The 12396-nt window shown below is 42.5% G+C and overlaps 1 protein-coding gene across 4 annotated transcripts in view; it reads left to right on the top strand.

Moving 5' to 3' along the window:
• The window catches only part of GLIPR1 (GLI pathogenesis related 1), a 69127-nt gene that overhangs the window by 19033 nt on the left and 37698 nt on the right, over positions 1 to 12396 (top strand). For all 4 annotated transcript variants that reach the window (XM_027543326.1, XM_027543323.1, XM_027543324.1 and 1 more), the window contains exons 2-3: positions 3907 to 4180; positions 4989 to 5234. In XM_027543326.1, coding sequence (XP_027399127.1) covers positions 3989 to 4180; positions 4989 to 5234 — 438 coding nt within the window. In that variant the 5' untranslated portion in view covers positions 3907 to 3988. The remainder of the gene's footprint in view (positions 1 to 3906; positions 4181 to 4988; positions 5235 to 12396) is intronic.

The following is a 12396-nucleotide window of genomic DNA, read 5'->3' as shown; positions in this document are numbered from 1 at the left end:
CTGTTGTTTTTTCTCTTTAGTGGGTGTATACAGGGAGTCTTAAAAGCAGGGATGGGAAAATAAATGAAAGTGAGGTTTCTTGATGTGTGATCTTGGGAAACTGTCCACTTCATGATGCTGGCTACTTCTGGGACCTGGGAATTGGCCCTGGAGATCCTTAAACTGATCTAGAATATCTGTCTCCTCCAGCTGTCTTGAGAGGGATGATCTGGGCCTGTTTTGGCATGGTTTACGTGGATCCAAGAGGGTTCTCCTTTGGGGAGCAGTGTAGGTGGTTCTTAGTACCTCATAAGGTCCTTCCCATGGAGGTAACACCACGTGTTCTCTTCTAAAGAGCTTGATGTACACTTGGGCTCCTGGTTGAAAGAATGGCGAGGCTTGTCAGTTGGCAGAGGTCAAGCCCTGTGACCTGTTGGCAATATGTCTCAAGTACACTCATTTTTGAACATAGCTAATCATAACTAATCAGATTGTTCACTTAAGTTCCCATCATCTTCACTTAACCCAGAAGTGGAAGGTTTAGAGATGCCAATTGACATTGGGTATCCAGAGACCATTTCAAAAGGGTTCAATCCATGTGCCCTATTCAGAGTATTCTGGCTCTTTAAAAGGGCCATCAGCACAGATTCTGGCCATTAAAGTCCAGTTTCTGGATCTTTCCTAAAGTTTTTTCTTGTCTAGATTTTCACATTCCACTCTCCTTGACAACTGAGGATGATATGGAGCATGAAATTTTAAAGAGTACCCCAGAGTTTTTGCAAGCAAGTGGTTTATGTTTGTAAAATTAGCTCCTCAATCTGATTTAATCCATAAAGGAATGCCACAGTGAGGAATAACCTCAGTTATGAACGTCTTTACCACATGTAAGTCAAATAGGATTCAGTCCATCCCTGAAACATGCAGACGGCAGCAAAATAGTGAAAATAGCCTAAAGCTGGGGGAAACCCATAAAATTCATTTGGAGTGTCCCAAAGGAGAAGTGGCATTGGAGGATTTCCTGGGATATCCCAGGAATTTCTCAGAAGTGTGGGGAGGTTTACAAGGAGTGCACAGGGAAATAATTTGGTCAGAAATTTTATGGATGCCGAGGCAAAACCAACTTTTTTGTTCCTTATCTCTCCCCCATCTGCACATTTATCTCACTTGATGGGATATCAGTCAAAAGATTAAAGGAAAAGAGGCTACAGAAAGTCCATTTGACCTGATGTATCCATCTGGTAATTTTTTGGCACCCTTTTGTGTTCATTTGTCTTCAGACTGTGGGACATTTGCTTAATGGTTGATAATATCAGTCAAGAATAAAGCAAATGGGGACACTTTACACCCTCCCAGTGTCATGCTGAGAGCTTTGTACTTTTTTCTCTAAAATAAATCCTATTCACTTGCTACTGTGAAAAAAATAAAAGAATAAAAGCAATGAACCTATGGTTGTTGTCGGGGAAGGGTCGGGGGAAGGGATAATTAGGGAGTTTGGGATGGACATGTACACGCTACTGTATTTAAAATGGATAATCAGCAAGGTCCTACTCTATAGCACAGGGAGCTCTGCTCAATATTATGTGGCAGCCTGGATGGGAGGGGGGTTTGGGGGAGAATGGATACACGGCCAGGGCTTCCCCCATGGCTCGGTGGTAAAGCATCTGCCTGCCAACATAGGAAACTTGCAGGAGACAAGGGTTCTATCACTGGGTAATAGAAGGAAGATCCCCTGGAGGAGGAAATGGCAACCCACTCCAGTATTCTTGCCTGGAAAATTCCATGGACAGAGGAACTTGGAGGTAACAATCCATGGGGTCGTGAAGAGTCGGACACAACTGAGCGCACATACCCTATATCTGAAGTAAGGACTTCAATTGTTCCGTGTGATTTAAATGGTCAAGTCCCTTTGCTGTCCACCTGAAATTATCACAACATTAATAGTTAATCAGCTATTACTCCAATATAAAATTAAATTTTTTTTTAATAAAATTTTTTTAAATTGGGTAGAGAAGGAATAAGGGTGTCCATTTGGAGCTTGATGTTTGCTGCTACTGCTGCTAAGTCACTTCAGTCATGTCCGACTCTGTGCGACCCCATAGACGGCAGCCCACCAGGCTCCCCTGTCCCTGGGATTCTCCAGGCAAGAACACTGGAGTGGGTTGCCATTGCCTTCTCCAATGCATGAAAGTGAAAAGTGAAAGTGAAGTCATTCAGTCGTGCCCGACTCTTAGCGACCCCATGGACTGCAGCCTACCAGGCTCCTCTGTCCAAGGGATTTTCCAGGCAAAAGTACTGGAGTGGGGTGCCATCGCCTTCTCCAAGCTTGATGTTTAGCAACCCCTTTAGCCTGATCATTTTCTTAAAGATATAGCACTTCCTTGGTATGAGCTGAACCATGAACAGTAGCAGTTTTAGAAGGGAGATGATATCTTGTAATAAGGAAGCCAGCATATGGCCATTACCAGTAAGAGTATAGCTACAGAGGTTAAGAATTCATATTTCCAAATGTGCCAAGAGGACGACTTGTCCAAAAGCACATCTGAAGTCTGTGAATAGTGGCCATTTTCCCTTCTGCTGGGGTACAAGCTCCAGGAAGAGCTACGAGTTCAGCAGCCTGGGCCGATTGTTACTGTGGCTAAAGAAGAAGCCTCAGGAGTCTCAGAGGAGAAACTGTGGCATCACCAATTAGTATGTTTCCCCAGAAATCTCATTGACAGTCACCACCACAAAATAGAAGTCAGTCTGGGTTATCTAAAGGGGTGTCTGGGAGAGCAACTTATGGCTTTGAGACCATTTCTGCAGCTGCAAAGCAATCACGTGGGGTAGAGCAGGACTCCCTATCATCAGGGAGGGGTAGGGAAGTTGCTGAATTCAAAAGTATTAGCAACCATGTGAGAGGATGAAAGATCCAGCACGTGAGTAGTCTGTCATCACGCGGAGAGGTGTTACATCCTGTGAACTTAGAGACTAGCTGACCCCGCCTGGGGAGCGTGGAGATGAAGTGGGGAGCCTAGCATATGCGTTCTGGCTTTGTCAATCAAGGCAGCGGCTGCAGCCACCCATGTAAGCAAGAGGGCACACTTGACTCCACAGGATCTGATTGCATGAGAAACAAGCTTTAGGATGTGTCTGAGAGACAAACATTGCCCTAGCCTGCCTGCAGCAGTCCCACTATTTTCATGACAATACATTGCATTAGCTAAGAAGTTTGTTTGGGTTTTTCCATAATATCTTGCAGCAAAACCCGAATGAACTTTTGGGCCAACAGTAGATGAACAAGATTGTCAAAAGCCAGGAATTCAGAGTGTGGACAAAGCTAAGGTTGAAGTTTCAAAGGAGATTATTGCCTTCAAAGGGCCAGGAAATAGGCTCTGGACTGTTATCTGGGGGGAAGAGCATACAGAGGTTTAGCAAGGGCTGCAAAAGTAGGAATCCATTGGCAGTTGTAGTAGCCAGATGCCTCTAAAAATTTACATAACTTTTTTTTTTCATTTGGTGGTGGGGGATCAACAAAATCAACTCATTCCCATCACATTCACCACTGTGAGTGAATTCTAGGTCCAGTGATGATGTTTACCAGATATTCTAACCACAGTGTGCTGATTTGACTCCAGAAAAAATGTTTTTAAGTATTTTGCAAGACATTTAATGAAATAAGAGATATGTTTTTATTTCACCACCAGAACCTCTTTAAAAATTGAGACTATTATTTCTGGAGATTCCAGAATTTCCTTTGGAAACATCCTCCAACTCAAATGAAAGTCTGGTGTAGTCTCTTAAAAATCCATGTTGCAATAGGTGCTCTGTCACTGAGAATCACCGAAAAGACGGGGTTAAGGCCACAAAATGAGCCACAAACCATATATGGAGAAATGGTTTTCTGCAAACTTGTGGTGAACTCATGTTTTGCTTTCCGTTTTCTCAAAGCTGAAGTCTGCTGTGCTTTGCAAAGCTGACTCACACACCCTTGGAACCTACAGTGTTTCTGGATTCCAGCCCCTGGGGCACCATGTCAGACAGTCTGAGCAGGCGAGTCACATTTGCTGTGACAGCCTGGATGCTCTCCGTGGTCTCCAGTTCTTCTGCTCCAGCAAATACTTTGCCAGATATCGAAAACGAAGATTTTATCAAAGACTGTGTTCGAATGCACAACAAGTTCCGATCATCAGTAACTCCAGCAGCCAGTGATATGCTCTACATGGTAAGAAAACTTCAGTGCTTGTGGCCGAAGTCAGTCAAAAACAAGGGATGTGGATTGCTTTGGGTGGTGAATGCTTGGTAACCCTGAGATCATTTTCTTCTGTGATGAAATTGTGCAGTAGTTTCACCACCTCTGATCAAAGCAAACCCAGTTTTGCTCTGCCTTCTCAATTCTTGTTATAAGGAAGTTCAGCTAGTATGTTATGTTTTACTTCTCTTTTAGGGCACTTCCTTTCCTCGGGTCTCAGGTGGAATTTAGTTCTCTCTCTCTCTCTCTTTTTTTTTTTTTTGGTCTGTTAATTTTTGTGAAGTTTTGTTGTTTCATTGTTCAACTTCTTTTGTTATTGCTGGCAGAGTGCTGGCTTTCTCAGGAGGGCAGCAGGGGATCCAAGGGAAAGGCTAGGATTTTCATCAGGCTTGAGTTTAAATCCTGGGTCTATGGTTTTGGCCTGGTTTTTAACCTCTTGGAGCCTGTTAGTAGAGGGGCTATTTGGGGTATGAAAATTGCAGAAAATATGTGAAACCAGCATATATTATTTTGCAACATAATTGGCCTTGAGTGAGATGTTGGTCTGTGTCACTCTCTTTGATTCTAAATTCCTTGATACCAGATTATCATGTCTCCCACGAACCCTAGTGAAAACTTAAAGACTATAATATGATCCTCCACAAATGGAGGAACTCCGTCTCTATGGTCCTTCTCCTTTCCGGACGTGGCATCTCACCTCCCATGCAAATTCCCGCTCTGGTTGCAGTGTTGTGTGAATTGCAGGCTTGACCCTCCTACTCTTTCCTATTTATTTCTGCAGACATGGGACCCACTACTGGCTCAGATTGCAAAAGCATGGGCAAGCCATTGTGAGTTTGCACACAACAAACGGTTGAAACCACCCTACAAGCTGCACCCAAATTTCACTTCACTGGGAGAAAACCTCTGGACTGGGTCTCTATCCATTTTTTCTGTGTCTTCAGCCATCACAGCCTGGTATGATGAAGTTAAATACTATGATTTCAAGACTCGGAAATGCAACAAAGTCTGTGGCCATTACACTCAGGTACGTATCTGACCTAAATTCTCTAGAAATGGTCATCTCATGGGTGAGGGGAAAACTGGAATCTGATGTGAAGAAAATAGAGTATACTAATGTCCCCATCAGAGGAGGCGATGGCACCTCACTCCAGTACTCTTGCCTGGAAAATCCCATGGACGGAGGAGCGTGGTAGGCTGCAATCCATGGGTTCTCGAAGAGTCAGACACGACTGAGCGACTTCACTTTCACTTTTCACTTTCATGCATTGGAGAAGGAAATGGCAACCCACTCCAGTGTTCTTGCCTGGAGAATCCCAGGGACAGGGGAGCCTGGTGGGCTGCCGTCTATGGGGTCGCACAGAGTCAGACACAACTGAAGCGACTTAGCAGCAGCAAGCAGTGTCCCTACAAATATGAGAGAATAGGGATGACAGGCTGTCTTCAAAAATAAATAAATGGAACAGAGTTCAATACCAGAGGAAATGGTGCTTGAAGAGTGTATGACGTGGACAGACATTAAAGGTGAGGCCCACCAATCTGGACAGCCTTTGATTAATTCTGATAACACCCTTCTGCCCATGGTACTTTGTTCCCTTGTGAACAATCAAAGGGCCTTACGAGTGAGTAGATTTATTTCCAGGCCCAGGTGTTGCAGTGGTAAAAGAATCTGCTTGCCAATGCCGGAAACACAAGAGACATGGATTCGATCCTTGGGTCGGGAAGATCCCCTGGAGGAGGAAATGGCAACCGGCTCTAGTTTTCTTGCCTCAAAAATGTCCATGGATACGGGAGCCTGATGGACTGCATACAGTCCATGGGGTTTCAGAGTCAGACACGACTGAACAACTGAGCACACACGAACAAGTCTTCTAGGAAATTTGAGGCAGCTGTTCGGGGACTATAAAATTAGGAGAAGTAAGCCTCTCAGACAGAAACATCAACAAGAACTGGCTCTTCTTTATCCTCGTAGTCTTTCAAACAGGGACTAAATATCTATGATGTAAAGAGGAAGAAAAAACCCCACAGTCCCAGCCTCAATGGAAAGACCAACATGAAAACTTGTACAGACAATCCTGCAGCTATCCTGCCCACAAATCTACAGTATAAGTCTTGATAGCTACATTCAGAGTCTCTCAATGAGATTGTTTTTTAAAAAGTCAAGCTGTTTTTGGCTTCCTAATCCTAACTCATATTTGCAGCATGATGGAAACAAATCCCTAGGAGGCATCTTCTACAGTCTTTTTAATATACTGCCTCCGTATACTGGCCACATCTTGTTCATTTACTTTTATTTTCTGTCAGTCCTTGACAAATAACTAAAGGCAGTGAACCTATGTATGACTGATTTTAATGTAGAAAAAAACTGTTGAAATGATGAAAGTGAAAGTGGCTCAGTTGTGTCCAACTCTTTGTGACTTCATGGACTATACAGTCCATGGAATTCTCCAGGCCAGAACACTGGAGTGGGTAGCCTTTCCCTTTCCCAGGGGATCTTCCCAAACCAGGGATCGAACCCAGGTCTCCCACATTGCAGGTGGATTCTTTACCAGTTGAGCCACAAAGGGAAGCCCAAGAATACTGGAGTGGGTAGCCTATCCCTTCTCTAAAGGATCTCCCTCAGACAAGAATCAAACCATGGTCTCTTGCATTGTAGGCAGATTCTTTACCAACTGAGCTATCAGGGAAATAATGTCTGAGAGCAAAAACATTTCTAACAAGCCAGTGAAGGTGGAACAGTAGATGTTTTTGTTTTTTTATTTCCATATTTATTTGGCTGTGCTGGTCTTAGTTGCAGCATGCAGGATCTTCTGTCTTCACTGCAGCATGCAAGCTCTTGGTTGTGGCATGTAGGATCTAGTCCTCTGACCAGAGATCAGGACCCCAACCTCCTGCGTTGGGAGCAAGGAAACTTAGCCACTAGGCCACCAGGAAAGTCTGAAGGTGTTTTTAAAGAGCCAAATATTCATAGAAAAAGTCTCAATATATTTCAGTTGTAAAAAAGATTCTGACTGCATTGGTCTCGTTATAGGTGAAACACATTTGGCACAGTTACAGGCGATTGTTATGATGAAAGGGAAAGGGCTGATTTCAGTGAAATCTTCATCTGAAGTTTACTGTAATCAAGGAGGAGCTATCAAATCATCAGTAGCCTTGGTCTCTCTCTTGGAAATATAAATAAGATCTCCTCTAGACTGAACCATTAATTTTGGCTTATGTTAACCAATGAATTTAACCAGAAAACAAGTTTCACTGGATTCCCGCAAATCCCTAAAGGACAAGAAAACTAGATCCAGATTGCCTACAGTGTCATGTGGTGCTATTATGCATCAGGGTGTTGATCTCCAGAAATCACTGTCAGTTTGAAGGTGCTGACTCTCAATATTTAAGCTTCTCACCTATACCAAGTACTTTGTAAAGTATGGGTCACATATTTTAGTTCAGACTCCTAAGAAACAGAGCCTGACATAACAGTTTATTTGCAAGATTTTATTAGACTACAATCGCAGAGAAGTGGGAGGGAGGAGAAATGGGGAACGTGGTGGGAAATGAGGGCCACATCTGGGAATGGCCCCCAGCCCTTGTTGTTCTCATTCAGTCACTCAGTCGTGTCTGACTCTTTGTGACCCCATGAACTGCAGCATGCCAGGCTTCCCTGTCCTTCAGTATCTCCCAGAGCTTGCTCAGACTCATGTCCATTGAGTCAGTGATGCCATCCAACCATCTCATCCTCTGTCGCCTCCTTCTCCTCCTGCCCTCAGTCTTTCCCAGCATCAGAGTCTTTTCCACTGAGTCATCTCCTAGCCCTTAGGAGTTGACTTTCTTTGGGAAAAGACCTGTGTAAGTGGATGTGTTACAGCATATGGCTAGTGCAGTTCGAAGAAGCTGACAATATGCCATGTGAGCGATGCGGACAGAGCAGCTTACTTGGCCAAAGGGAAGCATGGAGACATAGGACTTGTTCACACAGCAGGAGATATATGAGTGGTTCTGAAACTGAACAAGACTGTCAAATGAAAAAGAATGCAAAGAGAATGACAGGCAAAATTAACAAGATAAAGAAGATGTACAATGTGCACAAATGAGCTTGGTATTTCAGAAAAATGGCAAGCAACCTAGCCTGTCAAATACATAATAATCCAAAGACTGTTAAATTGACAAGACTCCTAAAGTTTGCAGGTTAAGAGACAACTTCATGTCCATCATTCTAGGAAGACAATACAGGAGGAAACTTCATTATACATCACAGAGAACTGAGATTTCAGAGATGGCCCTCCCCAGATTAACTGAACTTAATTGTAAATTTTTCTCTTGTAGCTAGGAGGGGAAAGGAGGGCTAGTATTTGGGACATAAAACAGTTCCTAAATCCACTTCTGTGTAGAAAGGTAGCAGAGCCCAAACTGAGTGATCCTAACCTGCTCTTTTAAAGAGACAACTACAGTCTTTGCCCACCTCAGATGATGGAGAGGCAGTCCAGGGCCTCCCTGGGTCTGGGAAGATGCAGCACCAGCAACTACTGTTTTAAGTGAATACATAAAATATATAACCTTTTAAGGTATGTAGCTCTCTGCATTTAAGATCTCATTCAACTCTCACTATACACTTCTAAGAGATGCTGTTATCCATAGATGGATAAACAGGCTCAGACAGATCAAGAAGTCGTTATCCCAGTGCCATTTAGCTAGTAAGAGGAAGAGTCGGGAGTCAGATATGATATGCTGCAAAGATTAAAAAATATAATGTGTGTAAATCACCTAGTAAAGTACTATTGTTTAGTAGTCATTGAACAAAGTTTAGATTTGTTCCATGAGTTATTTTTCCACCAATTATATTGGAAGAAGGCTCTGACAGCTTGGTCAAAGAATTCCTGTTTTTATCCTTGCAAGAAACCTTGCTAGGGTGTTCAGGATTACTCAGCTGCCATTTTAAAATCATGCTGGAAATGACCTTGAGTGGGGTATTTTTAACTTCCCACTTAGCCTCATCTGTTAGATTTTGGTTGGTGAGCAGTGGTTTACAGAGTAAAGGCAATAGATAAAGATTCATTATTACTTCATGAAAGTGTGTTATTTCTGGACATGTTAACACTTTAGTTCTGTCTTCACTAGAGATAAATTTGAACTGTGGAAGAATTTGGCTATATTCATATGGAAGATTATTCAAATTAGATATTTTGTTGCCAACAGATTTGCTCTAAGTTTCTGAATGCTGCTAAGTCACGTCAGTCAGTCGTGTCAAACTCTGTGCGACCCCATAGATGGCAGCCCACCAGGCTCCCCCGTCCCTGGGATTCTCCAGGCAACAATACTGGAGTGGGTTGCCATTTCCTTCTCCAGTGCATGAAAGTGAAAAGTGCAAGTGAAGTCACTCAGTCGAGTCCGACTCTTCACGACCCCATGGACTGTAGCCTACCAGGCTCCTCCATCCGTGGGATTTCCCAGGCAAGAGTACTGGAGTGGGTTGCCACTGCCTTCTCCTAAGTTTCTGAATAGTTAGATTTAAATAGCTGGGAAGGCAGCAGCTCAGGTTTGATAGTTCTAACAGTGTCCACTAGAAGGCACTATTGATCTCATTTCTGGTTTTATTCCCCCCACCCCACCCCCGACACACACACCTTTAAATTTTAATTTTTACACCCTTGAAAAACTGATGGAAAGTATGATGTCTCAGTTTGTGTGGCTGATTTTATATATGTTGTATATTATTGATAATAAGTCAGATGAACTGAGACTTGAAAGGAGAAGGTAAAAGGGAATTGTCAAGATGAGACATGCCTGCTCTCACTTGGCTGAGTTCCCCAGAGGCAATGTTTTTGTTAAGTGTAAATTCCTAATTCTGCTAAAAAGGAACACACTCCGGAAGCATCTTGCTTAGGGCATGGACAGTCTTTGTACTTCGTGGTCAAGTAGAATTAGGTTCCACCCCTCATCTATAAAAATCGGGGCAATGCCTATTTATTGATCTGTTTTGTGATTAAATGTGCTGAACACTATCGTGGCGCTAGGGAAATTCTCAATGTGTAGCTCTTATTTTTTAATTTTTGTTTAACATATTAAAAGAAATGAAAACATGCAACCAGAATCTGCCTGATAAAAAAATTTTCAAAAGTTTTAAAGCAAAAGAAAATTAGTCAAAAGAGAATAAAACATGAACATTTGCTGAGAGCTTGCTATGTTTCAGAAGCTGTTTCAAGTGCTTTCTTCTAAGCCCATTTAAATTGTCACAATAAGCCTATTGAGCACCTTTGTTATCCTATTTAATAGACAAGGAAGCTGAGATCTAGGTCACACACTGAGTGGCTGAGCTGGAATATGAACTTGGTCTTTGTAGTCCTAGAGCCTATGAAGTTGCACCCCAAACCTGGATGCCCATGAAGCTATTAAAAAGAGACCAACATGAATGGATAAATAAACCTGATATATCCTGCAGTAAGTATTATTCAGCAATGAAAAGGACAGTGACTCTTCATGAATTGAATGACATAATGGATTTCAAATGCTTGTACTTAGTGAAAAAAGTCAGACTGAAAAGTCTACATTTAAACTGATTCCATTTATATAATATTCTGCAAAAAAGCAAAACTACAGAAAACAGATTAGTGATTGCCTGGGAGTAGGGATAAGAACTGACCACAAAGGCACACAAGGGAGCTTTGGGGGAAATGTTCTAGATCTTGAATATGGTAGCAGATGCACAACTGCACGCTTTTGTCAAAATTCATAGAACTATGCACCTAAAAAGATGTCTTTTATGTTAACTACAACCTGACCTAGAGACCAACAGGCTTCCCAGGTGGCATTAGTGGTAAAGAACCCACCTGCCAATAATAACAAGACAAGAAAAATAGCATATAGCATTAAAGGTGTGTGGGGGAGGAATACAAAGATTAAGACTACTCAAGATACAGCACTATCAAGAGGTGTTCGAAGACAAAAGGATAAAAATATAAAACGTGAGACTCAGGTGATAGTTCATACAACATTGCCAGTTACCGTGAAATAAGAATTCCCCTGAGGAACTTGTTAAAATAAGCTTTTTTAAAAAACTTTATTTTTATCGGAGTACTGTTGCTGTTCAGTTGCTCAGTCCTGTCTGACTCTTTGCAACCCCATTGACTGCAGCGTGCCGGGCTTCCCTGTCCTTCACTGTCTGTCTCCTGGAGTTTGCTCAGACTCATGCCCATTAAATCAGTGATGCCGTCCAACCATCTTATCCTCTGTCGTTCCCTTCTCCTCCTTCCTTCACTCTTTCCCAGCATCAGGGTCTTTTCTAATGAGTCAGCTCTTCACATCAGGTGGCCAAAGTATTGGAGATTCAGCTTCAGCATCAGTCCTTCCAATGAATATTCAGGACTGATTCCTTTAGGATTGACTGATTTGATCTCCTTGAAGTCCAAGGGACTCTCAAGAGTCTTCTCCAACACCACAGTTCAAAAGCATCAATTGTTTGGTTCTCAGCCTTCTTTGTGGTCTAGCTCTCACATCCTACATCCATACATGACCACTGGAAAAACCATATCTTTGACTATATGGATCTTTATCAGCAAAGTGATGTCTCTGGTTTGCAATAGCTTTTCTTCCAAGAAGCAAGCATCTTTTAATTTCATGGCTGCAGTCACCACCTGCAGTGATTTTGGAGCCCAAGAAAATCAAGTCACTGTTTTCATTATTTCCCCATCTATTTGCCATGAAGTGATGAGACTGGATGTCATGATCTCAGTTTTCAGAATGTTGAGTTCTAAGCCAGCTTTTTCAGTCTCCTCTTTCACCTTCATCAAGAGGCTCTTTAGTTCCATTGCCATTAGGGTGGTGTCATCTGCATATCTGAGGTTGTTACTATATTTCTCCCTGCAATCTTGATTCCAGTTTGTGCTCCATCCAGCCCAACATTTCCCATGAACTGCTCTATGTAAAAGTTAAATAAGTAGGGTGACAATATTCAGCCTTGACATACTCCTTTCCCAATTTGGAACCAGTCCATTGTTCCATGTTCAGTTCTAACTGTTGCTTCTTGACCTGCATACAGGTTTCTCAGGAGGCAGGTAAGGTGATCCAGTATTCCTGTCTCTTTAAGAATTTCCCACAGTTTGTTGTGATCCACACAGTCAAAGGCTTTAGTGTAGTCAATGAAGCAGAAGTAGATGTTTTTCTGGAATTCCTTTGCTTTTTCTATGATCCAGCAGCTGTTG

This window comes from Bos indicus x Bos taurus, chromosome 5 (assembly GCF_003369695.1).
Source record: "Bos indicus x Bos taurus breed Angus x Brahman F1 hybrid chromosome 5, Bos_hybrid_MaternalHap_v2.0, whole genome shotgun sequence".
NCBI lineage: Eukaryota > Metazoa > Chordata > Mammalia > Artiodactyla > Bovidae > Bos > Bos indicus x Bos taurus.
This window is presented reverse-complemented; position numbering and strand designations above follow the sequence as displayed.